At 38.2% G+C, this 19,629-nt stretch overlaps 1 protein-coding gene across 2 annotated transcripts in view; it reads left to right on the top strand.

Moving 5' to 3' along the window:
• The window catches only part of OXSR1 (oxidative stress responsive kinase 1), a 93,197-nt gene that overhangs the window by 30,468 nt on the left and 43,100 nt on the right, over positions 1 to 19,629 (top strand). For both annotated transcript variants that reach the window (XM_026496733.4, XM_026496734.4), the window contains 2 exons: positions 4,538 to 4,679; positions 16,883 to 16,938. In XM_026496733.4, the coding sequence (XP_026352518.1) occupies positions 4,538 to 4,679; positions 16,883 to 16,938 (198 nt within the window). The remainder of the gene's footprint in view (positions 1 to 4,537; positions 4,680 to 16,882; positions 16,939 to 19,629) is intronic.

Raw genomic sequence — 19,629 nt, 5'->3', positions numbered from 1 at the left:
AGTTACAAAGCGAGTAAACATTTAAACCAAAGAGGTACATTAAACACTTTTTAGAAAACAAAAGATAGAACTAAGCACAACTTTAAAATGTTTTTAAAATACAGAGAAACTGTGCCAAGATTTAGAGCTCAATTAAAATTCCATTCATCAAATACTTATTGATGACCAATACATTGCTGAATCATGCTGTTAGTTCCTTGCTCTTAGGGGCCTCATGGCTAATAAGGAAAAGTTACAATTAAATAATTATAAGTATGTAGAGGACCAGGAAGAAGTATCAGGTGCCAGGGGTACAGGTACCAGGAGAATGTGACCTTACTGAGGGAGAATAGATGCGGTGGGGTTAACAAAGACTTCCCTCAGGAGGTGATACTTAGCTGAGACCTAGAGAATTGGTGATAATTAGCAACGTGAAGTGGGAGGTAGAGGTGGTATCAAGGGAAAGATGGGGGAAGTGATCCAGATAGAGGGAACACTGTGCAGAGAAGGTTCTGGAGTCAGGATAGAGGTGTATGGTGTGAACTGATGGAGACCTACAGTTGGAGCCGAGAGAGTAAGAGAAGACCATTGATAAGCAGGGGCTCCCTTTGAATAATAATATAAATAACCAGAGTTAACAGAAGTATCTTTAGACTGCCTTCTTTCACATCAACTTTTTTAGCCAAAATATTTAAAACAAAAGTATATTGTTCATTTAGCAACATTGCCCTGATGTAGAATTTATTAAACTAATTAAATCATAAACTGAATTGCAGTTATCACTTTTAAACCTATCAAGCAGGTGGACATCGTGGTTAAAGTAAGTTTAGATTCAGTGTGTCAATATTATAGTCATTTCTTAACTGCTTCCTTGTAACTGATACTCCTCTGTGAATTAAACTCTGATGTTGAATATTGGAGTATATTAGCATAGGAAGTAAATCTTCAGAAATTGGAAGCAGTTCTGATCTAAATAGCTATTTCTGCAATTTACTAGTACCAAACTGCAATTTAAGAGTTTTAGAAATCAAAGTAATTAAGAAAGCTTAATTGCCAATTAAGAAGAGAGAGAATTACCTGTAGGACTGAGAGGCATGCATTGTGGCATTGAAGAAACCTAATTTAAATTCACTCTCTTAGTGAATTATTTTGTTGTTTAGAGATGCTCTCAAGTTTGTCATCTTCCAAGACATAAAAAGTATGGGAACTTCTTTAATCTAAGCAGGACCCAGGTAAAATACCTGGTATTAATAATAGTGACCAGCTTTGGTTGTTAAAGCAACAGTAGAGTGGCATGTCTGTTTGAAATGGAATACTTAGCCCAAGCAAATTTTGTCACCTTTGAAACCTTCCATGGCTCAGGAAGACACAAAACCCAGTGGTTAAATAGTGGTTGAAGCTTCTTGGCAGAAATTCTAGTAACCAAAATGAGTGAATTTTGGATTCAAAGAGTGTTTTTTCATAAAAGTAAACTGAGGAAATGAACATGTTGACTGAATAATTTGAGCTGTAATCATGAGACTTAACAGGTGTCTAAACCAGCAGCTGTTCTGTCACTTTTTCAATATTATTTTAATATTTAGTAATGATTTTCTTGGGCAGTTTAAGTATTGCATTGCTTTTTAAATGTTCTATGCCATGGGCTAGGAAAGCAGACATGAGATGGATTTTTTGGAATAGGTGTCTACATTTCGGCTTTTTGCTTTGTTACCAAATTTGTACCCATTCCCGCTTGTTTTCTAGTCTCCTTGATTTTACTAATGCTTACATTTCAGTGGACACTGGTCATCAGGTAGCCAAGTTTGTTAAAATATGTCTTCTAGGGCCTACTGTGGATCTCTTGAATGACAGTCTGCGAGATCTGGAAATCTGCATTTTTAACTAGTTTGCCAACTAATCCCTTCATGTGTTAAAGTTCGAGAACTGATTATCCCTGCAGAATATTTCTTTCAGATTGTGCCCAAGGACATAAGATGGTGTGTGCTGTTATAGCCTTCCCTCGTTATTACTGCTCCTTAAGTGTTAATTGAATCATCCAGTGATAATATACAGTCTTCTTTTGCTTAACGTATTTTACCTTCACTTTTCTTAGTTGATATGAAGAGTTCTATGTAATTTCGATATTTGAGGAAGGAGGATTATAAGCAACATCATCATGTTAGATGCTGCAAGATGCTGAAGAAATAATTCAGGAAAAAATGGATACCTTCCAGGACCAAGATTTGTCAGTTAAAGATCAACGTCTTCCTGACATAATTATCCCTCCACCTGTAAGGGAAGACCGAAATGGAAAAGAAACTGTATATAAGAAGAGGGGATTTCTTGGGGTACCTGGGTGGCTCAGTTGGTTAAGTGTCTGTCTTTGGCCTAGGTCATGATCCCAGGGTCCTGCCCACATCAGGCTCCCTGCTCAGCGGGGAGTCTGCTTCTCCCTCTCTCACTCACCCTGCTGGTGTTCCCTCTCTCCCTGTGTCTCTCTCTGTTCAATAAATAAATAAAATCTTTAAAAAAAAATCTTTTAAGATTTTAAAAAGGAGTTCCTGCTTCAAACTCGTTAAAAAATACAGATCTAATAACTTTCTGTATGCCCCAAGTCTCTCTTGCTCCATTTTTTTGATCCCTCAAACTGGAAGTTCCCAGAAAGTCAGCAGTTATACCATGTGTATCTTGACATAGTTTGTGGTATCCAGATCTAGTCTTGCATCTAATATGGCCAAATTGTTGAATAAATAAATTGTGTTAATTTTTAATTCCTAGCAGGAATTTCTTCCTTTGCATTCCTTATTTTAGATATTCTTTATATTACAAACATGTAATTCAGTTGGCATTTATTTATACAACTGTCTTCTTACTAGGCAGTTCCTATGTGGCCTGAATTTCTCAGAAGAATGAAACATATAGCCTGTTGGTATAGTTACTCTGCTTTGGGGACTAATATGTGATTGATTAAACTAAGCAGAACAAAATGTCTCCTTTAGGCCTCTCCCTGTGTGAGTCACAGTCTTGTGAATCCCAGCAATAAAGAGGGGAAAGTATGTAATAATGTATTTGAAAATGCCACCTGGAATCTGGAGTCTTCTTGGTTCATTGTCTCCAGAGTAAACTGCCTGTCTCCTGGGGAGTGGCAGTGGCCTGGCTTCCAGAGAGGGGGGAAGAATTTGGGCATCTTCTTCCTGGATAAATGAACTTTCAATCAGTTTTCCTTTTTTCAGCCCTTTTCTTCAATCCCCTCTCATTTCCCCTTAGGTAGGCCTTGCTGTATGTGCTCTATAGGGATACGTTGTTTCCTGATTGGCACACACTCCTCCACAGGCATCGCAGTTCCAGATTGCTCTACTCTGCTTAGTCAGTTAACTTGTTCTGTGTTCCTTCCTCCAAAAAATGATTGTTGTTTCTCTTCCTTATCTTCTTTGTTTTCTTTTTCATCCTGGATTTATGCCTTTTTTTTTTCTATTGAGTTTATCAAGTTAGTGAATTTCAAGTGGGAGCTGAAGTAAGTGTGTGTGTTTTGAAGGATTTCATCTAGACCTTTCCATCTATTTGGAAGTACTTTTTTTCTTTTTTTTCTTGTAAGGGTGTGAAATAAAAGCACACACTAGGGCAAGTTTTCACCGTAAGTGTGTGTTTTAATTTTAGTCTTGATCATGGAGGTCTTGAGCCAAGAAATGGAAATCTAGTCTTTTCTGTCCTATTTATGTTATATTCTACTTCTTGGCACAATTTCTGAGATCAGAGATTGTTTTGTTTTGATTCTGTGATCTTTATGGGCCATTGTACTGTCAGAAATCGTATGAATCTCTAGCAAGCTTTTTTTGATTATAATAATTAGTTACGGTAGTCAACATTCTATGATTTTAATTACTACGTAGGTGTCTTTTCCCTGTCTCCCCCCAGTTTTTAGTCAGAGCATTATTTCTGATCTGGGGAAGAATAAGAGTGATAATACATCTGGTATTATCGTATAGATAATACGTCTATTATTGAAAGAGAGCTGCCATTTTTATCCTTTTCATTTTTTTCTTGCCTTACCTATTTTATTATTATTTATTAATCTGAAGAATAATTTTAACCCTTAAGTTAGTTTGCATATACATGTGATCTTTACTTGCTAAGCATTTCTTCTGTAATTTGACCTGCATTGCAATTGTATTTTTGTATATTTATTCATACAATGTTGCATAATCTGATCCGTTGTTGGAAACCTAAAGTAGTCAATGATATCTTACCACTAAAGTGTTATTGATGGGTATGGTTTACCTAGGTATTCTTCAGATGTGGTTAAAAATCCTCTTACCTTTTCCAAATTCTTATTTTAAAAGTCTAAAGGAGATGCTGGTGTAACACTGCTATTTGGATATTAGGGTGCTTTCTGTTTTAGATTGCAATCAAGAATATGTTACTAATATTAAACGTCTGTATTTCCTTGTATTTGCTTTTTTTTTCCTTTCCTACACAATTAAATTTATGAAAAGGCTTACCTGTGGATTGATTTCAAAATGGCTCTGAATTATATTGAATGAGTCAAAAATTTATGGCAAATTTTGTCTTCTGTTTTCAGGTTCTGTTCTAGATATTATTAAGCACATTGTGGCAAAGGGGGAGCACAAAAGTGGAGTCCTAGATGAACCTACCATTGCTACAATACTCAGAGAAGTGCTGGAAGGGTTGGAATACCTGCATAAAAATGGACAGATTCACAGGTATGTAAAAGACAACACTCTACTGTTTTGGAAAACGTAGTAGTTGTGCTGTATCATTTTGTTGAGACTATTCCCCATTTTTCTGCAGAATTGATCATAATCTCTGAGTGTTATGGCTTTTTGTATCACTAGTTTTAGCACATTGTGGTTAGGATTTTAATTACACAGCTAGCAAGTATTTAAAAAGTAACATATTTTAGTCGAATTGAAAAATACAAAAACAGGAAAAATTCATCATTTCCTGTTAGGAGGCAATCATTGCAATCACTGATGACATTTCGTGATATTTCTTTCCAGTTTCTTTTATATGCTTAAAAGATACTTAAGACAAAACTATGTATAGGTTTTATTGTTTTTTTTTTTTTTACCTTGAGTATTTTCTCAAATTACTGAAAGCTCTTTGTAAAATAACTTTTTATTAAGACTTTTTTTTTTAATGTAAAAAGATATGTATCATTTCATAGTCCAAGTATTCCTGGTTGTCTCTATCTGTTCAGTCCCTGGGTAGGGATAATAAGAATCCAAATGGCGATGGATGGTATGTTACCCAAATCTGTTTAATCCCTGGATTTAGTTTTCCTTCATATCAGGCAATCTTTTCAGCCATTCTTAAGGATAGTCTCATTGGATATAAGAATTTGCTGTTGACATGGCTTTTCTCTCAGCAATTGAAAGATGCTGTACTACTTCATTCTGGCCTTCAGGGTTTCAGATGAGAAGTCTGTCGTTTGAATTGATGTTCTAATATGTTATTTTTCCCTGGCTTCTTTCAAGATTTTTTTGTCTTTGGTTTTCTGAAGTTTAATTATGATTTCTTGGTGTTGATTTCTTCAGGTTTATTCTGTGTGTGGTTCCCAAACTTCTCGAATCTGTAGGATTTTGCCTTTTACCAAGTCTGGGGAGTTTTTAGCCATTATCATCTTTGGGTAGTTTTTCAACCCATTTTTTTCCTCCTCTTTTTTCTGGGACTCCGATAATGCAAATGTTAGCTGTTCTGTTATTGTGCTGTAAACCCTGAGGCTCAGCTTAATTTTTGTCATCCTGTTTCATTTCTCTGTTCAGATTGAATAAATTCTCTTGATTTGTTCTCAAGTTCTCATTCTGTCCTCTGTATTCTGCTCTAGAACCCATTGAGTTTTCTATTTGTTATTGTAATTTTTTAGGTAATTTGGTTCTTTTTTATAGCTTTTCTCTGCTGATATTTTCTGTTTTTCATTTGTTTTGATAATCCTAAACTGCATGTTGAAGCATTTTTATAATGGCTGCTTTAAAATTCTTGTCAGGTAATTCCAAGATCTGATTCATTTCAGTGGTGATGTCAGTTAATTGTCTTCACTTATTAAAGTTCTTCCTGGTTCTTGATATGATGAGTGATTTTTTAATTGTACCCTGGATATTTTGGATATATGTTAGGAGACTCTTGATCCCCTTTAAATATATATTTTAGCAGATATTTACCCTGTTTGGGGTTAATATATAAGTCTTGGTCTACTTTCGTGGGCTGTAGTTCCAGTGACAGTCCTTACAGTGCTGTTCTGGTTTGTTTTTTCACCTGGCACTATTGGGACTCTCTACTCAATCCATGCTGATACAACCATTGAGAGCAAAAATGCACGACCCCAGGCCTGGTGCTGCTAGGTGGAAGGTGGGAGATAGATGCTGTACCTGTGGGTCTGTGAGCACTTTTATGGGCCTACTCTGTGGGCCAGGCCACTTGGTGCCAGTGGGGCTCCCATTCATTCTCTGATGGTATTGCCTGTGGGGATGAAGGCATTTGCCTGAGCCATCTTTTGCTGCTGAATAGAGAGTTGGGAGATACTGGGCCTGGGTTGTCCTTTGCCACTGTGTGGAGGGCCAGGAAGTGCCGGGCCTGGGTTGTTCTCTGCAGCTGGATAGAGGCTGGGGGTTGCTGCTGGTGTGGGCAGTATGGGCCTACCTGCTGCAGTGGATGTGGGGCGGAGAATGGAGTTTCCCATTTGGTTCTTCATTTAAATGTCTGGTTCTGGCATAGTGGGCCAGCCTGCAACTCCAGCTATGTGGTCCTTTGCTAGGTTTGTGCTAGGTTGCCCCTTTCCTGCTTTTGGCCACAGAGAGCAGGCTTGGAGGTTTTTTTTTCTGTTTTTTTGTTTTGTTTTTGTTTGTCATCTATGCCTCTTGATACTAGTGCCCAGTCCAGGATATGTGAAATTAAAAGAAAAGTCAGAGAAGTCATAGAGTGCTCTTTGAAAGTGGACTTGGATTAGTGTAAATGTTTATAGCAAACTCTAACACAGCCACTAAAAAAAGAAAAAAGAATTAATATTGCAGAGAGGAGAGGAAAATGGAATCATGTAAAATGCTTAGTTAAAATCAAGGCAGAAAAACAGGTGGAAGACACAGCAAGATTGTAATCTTAAAAATCACCTACCTTTAAGGAACTAGAAAAGAAAACTAAGAACAAACTAGCCCAAAATTAGCAGAAGGAAGTAAATAAAAAGATCAGAATAGAAATATATGAAATACAGATGTTTTGGATGTGACACTAATAGCAAAAGCAACAAAAGAAAAATTAAATGACTGGGACTACACCATACTAAAAAGCTTCTTCATGGCAAAGCAAAACCATCAACAAAATGAAAGGGCAACCTAGGAATGGGAGAAAATATTTGCAAACCACATTATCCAGTAAGGGATTAATATCCAAAAATATACAAGGAACTCCTACAACTTAGAGACAAAAAACGATAAATAACCTAACTAAAAAGGGGGAGGGGCTCCAAATAGACATTTTCCCAAAAAACGATATACAAGAAAAAGTACTCTATATCACTAATCCTTGGGGAAATGTGGTTAGAACCACAATAAGATACCATCTGACATCTGTTAGGATATCTGTTTTTAGAAAGACAGAGATAGCAGATGCTGGATGAGGATGTGGAGAAGAGGGACCTTTAGTGCACCAATGTTGGCGATGTAAACTAGCACAGCCACTATAGGAAACAGTAGGGAAGTTCCTTATAGAACTACCATATGATCCAGCATTTCCACTTCTGGGTATATACCCAAAGGAAGTGTAAAATCACTGTGTCAGAGCCAATTTGAAAACAACCTACGTATCCATCGAAGGGATAAAGATGTGGATTATTATTCAGCCATAAAAAAAAAAAGAAGGAAATCTTGCAGTTTGTGACAACACGGATGAACCTGGAACACATTATGCTAAGTGAATTGAGCCAGACAGAGAAAGACAAATACTGTATGGTATCACTTATAAGTGGAAAAAAAAAAAGTCAAAATCATAGAAACAGATAGTAGAAAAGTGGTGTCCAGGGACTGGGGATTTGGGGATATAGGGAGACATTGGTAAAAGAGTACAAACTCAGTTATAAGATGAGTAAGTTCTGCTAAGAGAGTAGAACTTAAATGTTCTCACCAAAAAGTAAATATGTGAGGTGACAGATGTGTTAATTAACTCAATGGCGAGAATCCTTTCCCAGTGTATACATCTATCAGACCATCACATTGTAACACTTTAAATTTAATCTTACAATTTTGTCAGTTATACCTCAGTTTTTAAAAAATCACCTACTTAACCCTAATCCTTCAGCAAATAGATAAGCAAAGGCCCAGAAAAGTAACTGATTAAAGATCAGGCAACTGGGACGCCTGGGTGGCTCAGTCGGTTAAGCATCTGCCTTCAGCTCAGGTCACGATCCCAGGGCCCTGGGATCGAGCCGCATGGGTCTGCCTGCTCCCCCTGCTTGTGTGCTCTCTCTTGCTCTCTCGCTTTCTCTGACAAATAAGTAAAATCTTAAAAAAAATAAATAAAGATCAGACAACTATCAAGTGGTGAAACTTAGGTTTTAAGGAATAGAATATGGAGGGGGAAAAAAGCAAGGTATCTCCCCACCCCCACCACACACACACCTACAAACTTTTAATTAGGTTATTCTGAGAATAGCACCATTTTAAAGAAATTATGTCAGTGAAATTAGCCCATTTATAAAAGTATCTTAGTCTAGGAAAAAAATAATGCCTCTAGTTGTGTAAATTTTCCAACCAGCTTACATCTTAACAAAGAAAGGTGAACTCTTTTTATGGTAATGAAGCAGAACAGTTGACTCTAGGGAATAATATTCAAACTAGAAATCTTGGAAACATTGAAGGCATATTCTTCAGACAGTAGGACTTTTCATCTCAAATTATATCCATTTGTTTCGTACCTAGTTAAAATAATGTGTTAACAGATGACTGAAAAAGGGCATGACCAAAGGTGAAACATTTGGGAGTATATTTCCTGTGCTCTCAAGAGGAAAAGGTGCCCTGAAAAACAAGATTCCCATCCTCTGGACAGTGATAACCCTATGGATACATACCTTGATACTAGCAATAAGCATAATTCAGTTACTACCTCAGTTCTGATTTCATGTTCATCAAGCAATCTTCTAGAAAAAAAAAATGTGCCAGAAACTGCTAATTGGCCCCTAGCGTGTCTCTTCTTTTTGAATCATAAAAACATGACATTTTTACCGGGCATATGACCATCCAGCAGAAAGGCAACATTTCATAGTCTCCCATGAGGACCAGATACAGCTGTGTAAATTAGTGTCTAGCCACTGTGATGAGAACAAAAATGCATATACTATTTCAGAGTCGTTCCCTTAGCAGGTTTTGTCAACCCCCAGCCCTAGTGACATTAGGGCTGGACAGTGCTTTGTTGCAGGGGCTGTCCTGTGCATTATAGGGTTTATTTAGCAACATCCCTGGCTTCTACCCATTACATACCAGTAGCACCTCCCCCGCCCCAACCCAGTGTAACAACCAAAGATGTCTCCAGACATTGCCAAATGTCCTGAGAACCACCGCTAATAGAAAGTGGCATAATCTCTATTTCTCCTTTCCTTCCTTCCATTGAAATGTGGATGTGGTGATAAGCCATCTTGGACACCGTAACAGGAACTTAGGGATGGTAGAACAATGTGATAGAAGGAGCCTGAGTCCCTGATTCTGTGGAGTCACCGTGCTGGACCAATGTCACTTATGCCTAGACTATTATATGAGAGAAAAAAAAGCAGTCTTCTACAGCCATGTAGATCATCGGGGATTGATAAACTATAGCCCACCAGTTAAATCCAGCCTGATGTCTGTTTTTTGTAAAAGCAGCAACAAAACAGTCAGTGCCCATTCATTTACAGATTGCCTGTGGCTGCTTTAGCACTATGAAAACAAAATAATGGTGACAGAGAACATCTGGCCCATAAAGCCTAAAATATTTACTCTCTGGCCCTCTAAGAAAGTTTGTTGACCTCTGGTGTAGATAATAACAAGCATTCACTGAAACTTGTGTGCCATATAGTATTCTGAGTAAATCGTGTATGTTACCTCATTTAATCTTTATAGTTAATTGATGAGGTAAGCTACTCTCTCATCCCCATTTTACAGATGAGGAAACTATGGCAAAGAGAGGTAAGTAATTAGCCAGAAGTCACCTACCTAGTGACATAGCTGGGACCCAAATTTAGGCAGTGTGCTTCTAAAACCTGCTGGGAAGGAAAGACTATGCTAATCTGTGAAGCTGAGTATACGTTAATTTAATATCAGTTACATTTTTTTAGTTAACTAAATAGAATTTAGATCTGTCGCTGGAGTTATTTTCTTTAAATACACTATGTGTTGTCTCTTTTATTTAATATATCCAGTCCCTGTTTTAAAAGTCGAAATCTTCACCCAGAACACAGGAAAAAGTATGTTTTTTATCCTAAAACTTTACATATACAGACTTTATATAGTTAAAGGAATACACATTAAGGTCACTGTCTTTTTTAGAAAGCAGTGGATAGAGTCACATCAAGTTGAGGCAAAAATTCAATCTGTGTTCAGTTTTGTATGATTATAACATCTACTTTGAATATATATCAGCCCTCATTTAGCTAAATGAGTAAAAGAGCCAGAAAAAATACTGGAAGAAAATAATGGCCCAAAATTGCCAAATCATGAACCATGACGAGGATGAATACAAAGAGATCTGAGTAGACACACTGTAGTTACACAGTATCTTGAAAACAGCAAGATTTGGAAAACAACTCATCATGTAGGGAGAGTGGGAAAGACAATGTTTGTGTCTCCTCAGAATTCATATGTTGAAACCTTATTAGTATTGTGATGGTATCTGGAGGTGGGGGTCTTTGGAGTGTGATTAAGTTATAAGGGTGGTGTGCCCCCATGAATGGGATTGTCCTTTTAAAAGAGACCCTAGAGAATTCCCTTGCTCCTTCTGCCATGTGAAAAGATGGTCACCTATTGTTAGAAGGTGGAAGAGGGTCAGTAATCTATCCTCCACACTGAGAAGGCATTTGGAGACCGAAAAATGACACGCATCACTCCATACTGTTTACACAGTTTTATTTGGAGTAACTTCCTGATAGGGGGATTGCATGGACTGACAGTCCAGGCAGCGGTGCGACTCTTCTCTGCCCCCATTCTCTGTCTAGTCCAGATCTTAACCAACAGTTTTTATAGTGTGAGGGGCATGGGGGTGATATCAAAGGGTAGTTACCTAAAGTGGCGCCTTCTCTGTGTGTCAGAACAAGCCTCCCACATCTGGTCAGGGCATTCATTAACCTCCACGGGGCCTGGAACATGTGGCTCCGCGGGAGGTCATTGTGCAGGCATGGACAAAAATGGAGGGCCAAAGGTGGAGTCAGTGTTGTCAGCACTCCTATGCCTATGAACCAGGAAGTGGATCCTCAGCAGACACCAAATCTGCCACTGCCTTGATCTTGGACTTCCCAGCCCCAACCGCGACAAATAAATGTTCATTGTTGAAACCACCCAGTCTGTGGTATTTTTGTTGTAGCAGCCTGAACAGAACAAGCTAAGACAGTAGCAATATGATTGAGAGCTGACCGATCAGAACAGTGGAGGCCAGAGATTAGTGAGAAGGGGCCCTACAACCCAACAACCCCTTCAGAATTCTTATCTTCCTGGGGAATTATTCCTATTTTTTAAAATTATATAATGGCCCTTTCCATTCCTAGAAATGCTTTTGTATTAAAGACAATTACATCTTATTTTAATATGGATGTACTAGCTTACTTTTGCTAAGCATGTCTTTCACTGTGGCTCATTTTTTCCTAGGGTCCTGATTTTATGAAGAGGTCTCAATTCTACTCTCAACTTTAAACTAGTCCAGTGCCATGTGTTCTGTTTAGGGGGTGGGTTTTAAAACCTGAGGTTTTAGCCATTTCTTCTCTCTCCCAAGGCTTACTCCTCTGGCTCCTAAGTGTCCCTTTCATTTTTGAAACTTGAGGATTTCCTTGTCTTTATTTCCTGTTCAGCTATGTGACAGTTTCCCTTCCTAATTTATCCAGCATTTCTTTGTTTGTAGCAGGGAAATGGTGGGTTTTGCAGCAAAGTCCTGGGCAGTAATGATGAAAGACTGTTTGCCATGTTACCGGAATGGATTCTCTATCTCATTCTTTAAATCAGAGACTCTCAACCTTGGCTGCTTATTGGAATCACCTGGGAAACTTCGGGCGAGTACTGATTCCTGGATCCATTGCAAGACATTCATTTAATTGGTCTGACATGAGGCATTGGCATTCGGGCTTTTAAAAGCTCCCCAAGTGATTCTAATGCAGCTGAGGTGGAGAACCCCTGCTTATACTTCAGTAGGAACCACTCTGAGTTGTGAGCTTCACTGAGACTTCAGCACACTTTGATGTTGGTCTTACTGGGAAACAGATGGACCTATTTAGTAGGTTTCTCTTGCTACTCCTCATCTTTATTTCTGGTCCATTTGTGTGTTAGCCTGGTGGCTTGGGTCAGATAATTTTCCTCCATCTTCACTATGATCCCCGCTGACCCTCTAGGCTTTAGAGGTTTTGACTAGGGTGAACAGGTGTCTGAATTAGACTTCTGCTTTTCTCTCTGCATCTACCTACTCCAGTATTTTTTCCTGTTAAGGAGGTTAGCTCTAACAGAAATGTTGGCTAGTTTAAGATGCCTAAATGTAGTGTATTTTCCAGCTTTCATTTTGATTCATTGCTTGTCTTGACTTTTTTCAAAATTTCCACAAACTGTGCCTATTGATGAGTCATAAAAATGTCCTGGGCAGTAACTTTTGCTGTGTGCTAATGAAAAAGTCAAGCATGTCTATGATAGTCCTTTTAATTTTACAAGGAATTTGTAACTTTGGTGCAATAGCGACACATGAGAAATGGCATTAAGCTGTGAAAAACAAAACTCACTGTTCTTATTTAAGAGTGGATGGTAGATTTAACCGGTGGGGCTGCTGGGTTGCTTGATATTCTTTGTGGCAAAGTAAAAAATGGTTTTTAAGGACTCTGTTGATTTCCAGATATTTAGTTACAAATCTTTTCCTTGAAAGGTCAATTGTCCTGTTGGGTAGGAGGGCAGACTGTTGTGTTTGATTGTCCAGTGAGCCATTTAGCTTTGTGATATTCCTCTGCTTTTATTCCTGGAAGCTGTTCTACAGATTGCACTTTGGTTTCTTTCTTTTTCTTTTCTTTTCTTTTTTTAAAGATTTATATATTTGAGAGAGAGAGAGTGAGTGCAAGTGTGAGTGGGGGGAGGATCAGAGGGAGAGAATCTCAAGCAAACTCTGCTGACCGATCTCATGACCCTGAGATCATGACCTGAGCCAAAGTCAAGAGTTGGATGCTTAACCAACTGAGCCACCCAGGAGCCCCTGCGCTTTGGTTTTAAATGGGAAACAAGAATTGATTATCTGAGGAGTTGATCAGGAAAAGTAGTCACCCAAAGTGCAGGCTCTACTGAAAATGGATTACTCCCTCTTCGCTTATGAAAGACAAAAGCTTATGAAACATTTGAATAGGTAATACATATATGTGGCTTAAAAATTGAAAAAGCACAAAATGGTATATGATAATAAACAAGTCCTGTCAATATCAGCTGTGCTAAGTCATGTTGATACTATGTACTCTTGATATGATGTGATGAAAGTGGCACTTCTGTGGCCTTCCTTCCAAAAACTCCTAACACCAGTCTCATCATGAGGAAAATTCCATTAGAGGGGCATCCTACAAAATACTTGGCCATTACTCCTCAAAACTGTCAAAACATCAAAAACAAGGAAAGTCAAAGAAACTGTCACAGACAAGAGGAACCTAAGAAGACAATAATTAAATTTAATATGGAATCCTGAATGGAATCCTGGGACAGAAAAAGGACATTAGGTAAAAAATTTTTAAAATATGAGTAAATCGAGGACTTGAATAGTGGTGCATCAATATTGGTCTCATTAAATGTACCATACAAATGTAAGATGTTAATAATGGCAGAAACTGTAAGGTGTAGGGAACTCCTCTGCACTATCTTCTCATTTTCTGTGTAAATCTAAAACTGTTCTAAAAAATAAAGTATTCTTTAAAAAGTCTTCTTCCTTTCCTGAACCTCTAGTACCCTGGTCTAAAGGGACCCACTTCTTGCCATTTTTCTTGTGTCTCCTTTGAGAGAGATTCTATGCCAATATAAACATAATATATGTATATTCTTCTTTCTCCTTAAAAAAAAAAAAAGACAGTGGCAACGTACATGCATAGTATTATTTCACTTCTTATTTGGTGATTTTTCCATATTATCTCATATATTCATTACTATTCATAGTATTTCATTATAAAGATATACCACAGTTTAACTGGTTTCCTGTTGTTGGATAGTTAAGTTGTCTTGTTTGACTGCCGGTGTATTAATTTATAACCCTGTCATTTGGAACAGAGTTAGGAGGTGGGAATTGGGGTTTGGGATGGTGGGAAGGGGATAGTCAAGTTTTATTTTGGTATTTAGCTGGATTCATTCATTCATTTTTTTAAATTTAATACTCCACCTATATCTGGGAGAGGATTTGAGGGAGATTGTTTAGTTATTTAAATCTATTTGATGAATATCTTGGAGATGCCTCCTGTGCACTAATCATAAGTGCAGGTGATACAGAAATCTGTTAAGGTATAGGTCCAGATCTTTTTTTTTTTTTTAAGATTTTTATTTATTTATTTGAGAGAGAGATTGAACGAGAGAGAAAGAGAGCAGAGAGTGAGCATAAGTGGGGGAGGAGCAGAGGGAGAAGAAGAAGCAGACTTCCCCATTGAGCAGGGAGCCTGATGCAGGGCTCAATCCCTGGACTCCAGGATCATGACTTGAACTGAAGGCAGATGCTAGGTGCCCCAGTACAGGTCCAGATCTTAGCTCATGGTGAAAGAGCCCCAAGAATATAATGATATTTTTATAGTCTCTGCTAACACTGTGCTACAGAAACACAAACGAGGAAGTAACTAAACTATACATTTTGAGTTTTAGATGTCATTCCGGATGAGCTCAAAAGGCAGTTGAAGGTTCATGGTTGACTCAGTTGGATGGTTTTTGTCATCAAAGGAAGGGAAGGTCCTCAATTTTCTCCTGTTCGTAGTATTCGTAGTATCTGGAGTCAGAGACTTTATGTTTGTAGAACAGACTTAGCTGCCTCCACTCTAAGTTGGCCTCTGGGAGAATGTCCTGTAAATTGCTTAGATTCATAAGCAGTGAAGAATACTCAGTAGCATGATTTCCTTATGCTTCAGTATGCATTTAGGAAAAGTACTGTATACTGTGGTTTGGTGAAGCTGCTACACACAGTTGTGAAACTATTGTTAATTTTTCCCCAATGACTGGTTATATCTAAAGATGCAGGAGGGGACGCCTGAGTGGCTCAGTCGGTTAAGCTGCTGCCTTCGGCTCAGGTCATGATTCCAGGATCCTGGGATCAAGTCCTGCATCAGGCTCCTTGCTCAGCGGGGAGCCTGCTTCTCCCTCTGCCTGCTCTGCCTACTGCTCCCCGTGATTGTGCTCTCTCTCTGACAAATAAATAAAATCTTAAAAAAAAAAAATAAAGATGCAGGAGAAGGCAGGGACAGGGAGAAGGATGAAGTGTTGTGCTTTTCACCGGTTCTTTTTTGTGGTAGAGCTTTCCTCCATGAGCTAGTCTTGTTCTTCTTTCTTGTCTAGCTTCAAAGACTGGCTCCTTTTGTTTATTTAATTATATATTTATTTTTAATTACAAAATAAATACGTGATTGCATTTCCACAAGATATTTAAACACTGTTTCTCTTGACTCCAATTCCATTCTTTTCCAAAGAAGGAACCATTTATTGCTCTCATTTGGTATATATGAAAAGTGTGTGTGTGTGTGCACGCGTGCGCACGCGTGTGTATGTGTGCGTGTGTTTTACATTAACAGTGTCCTACAGAATGCGCTGTCCTCTTATTTGATATGTTCACTTAGTAGGATGTATTAGATGATATTTCAAGGCATAACATGTTGATTGACCTTATTCCATTTTTATGGCTATAACAAAATTAGTTCAATATTTCTGCTATTGTTGGCCTTCTGGGTTGTTACCATTTTTGCTTTGTTATTACAAACAACGTTGTAGTGACCCCCCCTTGTACATTTGGGGGTTTCTCCGGGTTATTGAGAAGTGAATTTGCTGCTCTTAGGATACTTTTAACACATTGTTACACGAGAAAAACAAGTTGTAGATTTGACTGGTTAGTGTCTTATCATTTATGTTGGAAGATAAGCCCAGATACGTCACAGGAACATATTCTATTGACTAGACTGGTAATAGTTGGAAACTTTGATACTAGACTTGAGAATGGTGGTCAGAGGGACTTTGGGCTTTTCAGTGATGTTTAGGTTTTTATAACAAGACTGTGTGCATGTCCTATTTGAATTATAGTTACCGATAAAAATATAAAGATGTTTGAATAATTTATATCCATCTTTATGCCTCAGACATAGAATAGTCCCTGTTTTCAACCACATACTGACCATTTAAAAATTTTCATCATGTATTAGGCTGTGGGAAAACAAATCATTATGTTTCAAAAAGTAGAATTAGGTGATGGTAGGTGAGGGTCACATTCTTTGGCCATTGTTATCCCAGTCAAGTATTTAATCATCTTGGGTTTTCTGAATTTTACAGTAAAAAGCTATCTGTTATTGTAGCTTCTAGTTTATAATATTTAGATTCTTGTACAAGTGACTGAAATTTAAAAATTTTTTACTATAGACCTTAATACTCTTTATGTAAGATAAGAGTATTTAAATATTACCATTTTTGTGTGAATACAGTAAACAATTGCTTAAATTATGTGACTCCAAAGAGTAGGTGTTTTTTAATATGTAACTTTTTTTTTCTTAAAGAGATGTGAAAGCTGGAAATATTCTTCTTGGAGAAGATGGCTCAGTACAGATTGCAGGTAATGATTAGTATTTCTTTTTATTTTGATTTAATGGTCAGTAGAACCACCTTACTTATCTTTTGTGTTTTCAGAGCCAGTTTTCTCTTCTAGTCCCTGGACTGTCTCTAGTCAAGCAGACTATGTTGGCATATCCCTGCTGTCTCTCAAGATATCCTACACTATTCATCCTTCATTTTTGATCTCAGACACTTTTCTGTCCATTAGTCATTACCTTCCAGTTATCACTTCTTATCCCCATGGAGTCATCTTCTGTGAGTTCTCATAGCATTCTGTGCTTTCCTTTGAAGGAGAGATACTCAAGAAACCTCACTGTATTTATGAATTAATATGCTGTAGAGGGGTGATACAGAGCTGCTTCTGTCTGGAGATGATTGGGGTATTTGCCAGTGAGGAGAAGGCGTCTGAGAGGTGGAAGTGCACTTTTTGCAGCTTCAGAACTGAAGAGATAAGAGCTGGAGTCCAGGGCCTGCCAGAGGTGGCCATGCTGGTGAAATACCCCTTCTCCAGGCTGAGACTCCAGAGTGGCTGTACTGCAGGATTGTTGAGCAAGCCACTCATCTGAGGCCTCCGCTTGGTCCCACCCTGCTGGGTAGTCAGGTGTTTGACAGGAGGAAGATAATCGCCCAGACCATAAATTATTTCTTCAGCTTTAGAGGATAATTTAGGTGCACATTTTCCTTCATGCCCCAACCTAAGGAAATATTTTAACAAAGCCACATAATGCTTCAGATAAAAGAAAATATTGATAAATTTGACTCCTTTAAAATTCACAGCTATTTATTGAAAGAGGAACAAATACTTTATCATCACTAATAAGCAAAAAGGCAAACAGTAGAGAAGATATTTGCGGCATAATAACTGATATAGGGCTCAGATTTAGAATATATAAAGAACTCATTAAGAAAAATCAGATAAGGTTGGTTAAGCATCTGCCTTTAGGTCAGGTTATGATGCCAGGGTCCTGGGATTGAGTCCCACATCGGGCTCCACCTGCTCTGCGGGAAGCCTCTTCCGCGTGCGCGCACGCGCTCTCTCTCTCTCTCTCTGTTTGCCACTCCCCCTGCTTGTGCTCTCTCTTTCTCTCTGTCAAATAAATAAATAAAATCTTAAAAAAAAAAAAAAAGAAAAAACAGATAAAAAATGGGCAGACGACTTCCCAAATGAAGACATCAAAACATAAATGTAATAAAAGATGTTCAACCTCACTATAATCAGTTAAATGCCTATATTATAGGCATGCCTTGTAGATATTGTGGGTTTGGGTCCAGACCACCACAGTAAAGCAAATATTGCAATAAGGCAAATCAGATGAATTTGTTGGTTTCCCACTGTGTATAAAAGTTATGTTTACACTATACTATAGCTTATTAAATGCTCAGTACAGTGTTTCCAAAAAAACCAGTGCATACCTTAATTAAAAATACTTTGTTGCTAAACATGCTAACCATCCTTTGAGCTTTCAGTGAGTCATAATCTTTTTGCTGGTAGAGGGTCTTGTCTCCATGTTGATGGCTGCTGGCTGATCAAGGTGGTAGCTGCTGAAGGCTGGGGTGGCTGTGACAGTTTCCTAAAATAAGACAACAATGACATTTGCTACAGCAGTTGACTCTTCACAGATGATTTCTCTGTAGCATGCAGTGCTGTTTTACCCACAGAAGAACATTTTTCAAAATTGGAGTCAGTCCTCTCAAACCTTGCTTTATCAACTAAGTTTATGTAATATTCTAAATGCTTTGTTGTCATTTCAACAATCTTCACAGCATCTTTACCAGGAATAGATTCCATCTTGAGAAACCATTTTCTTTGCTCAGCTATAAGAAGCAATTCCTCATTCGCTCAAGTTTTATCATGAGATGCAGCAATTCAGTCCCATATTCAGGCACCACTTCTCATTCTAGTTCTCTTGCTGTTTCTACCACATCTGCAGCTATGTCCTCCACTAAAGTCTTGAACCCCTCAAAGTCATCCATGAGGGTTGGAATCAACTTCTTCCAGATTCCTGTTAATGTTTTTATTTTGACCTCTTCCCATGGATCATGAATGTTCTTAATGGCATCTAGAATAGTGAATTCTTTTCCAGGTTTTCAGTTTACTTTGCCCAGACCCAGTAGAGGATTCACTAGCCGTATAGAATGTGTTCAATAATAAGACTTGAAAGTCAAAATTACTCCTTGCTCCAAGGGCTGCAGAATGGATGTTGTGTTAGCAGGCATGAAAACAATATTAATCTCATTGTATGACTCCAGTGGAGCTCTTGGGTAACCAAGTGCATTGTCAATGAGCAGTAGTATATATTTTTTAAAAGATTTTATTTATTTTAGAGAGTGTGCATGTGAACAGGGGGAGGGGCAGGGGGAGCAGGAGAGAATCTCAAGCAGATTTTGGACTGAGTGTGGAGCCCAACATGGGTCTTGATCTCATAACCCTGAGATATGACCTGAGTCAAAACCAAGAGTCAGTTGGATGCTTGACCAGCTGAGCCACTCAGGCGCCCCAATGAGCAATAATATTTTGAAAGGAATCTTTTTTCCTGAGTGGTAGGTCTCAACTTAAAATATTTAGTAAACCTTGTAAACAGATGTGCTGTCATCCGGGCTTTATTCTTCCATTTACAGAGCACAGGAAGAGTAGATTGAGCATCATTCTTAAGGGCCCTAGCATTTGTGGACTGCACATTGGTTTCAACTT

This window comes from Ursus arctos, unplaced genomic scaffold (assembly GCF_023065955.2).
Source record: "Ursus arctos isolate Adak ecotype North America unplaced genomic scaffold, UrsArc2.0 scaffold_20, whole genome shotgun sequence".
Taxonomy (NCBI): Eukaryota; Metazoa; Chordata; class Mammalia; order Carnivora; family Ursidae; genus Ursus; species Ursus arctos.
The sequence above is the reverse complement of the archived record's forward strand: the minus strand, read 5'-3'. Positions and strand labels throughout refer to the sequence as shown.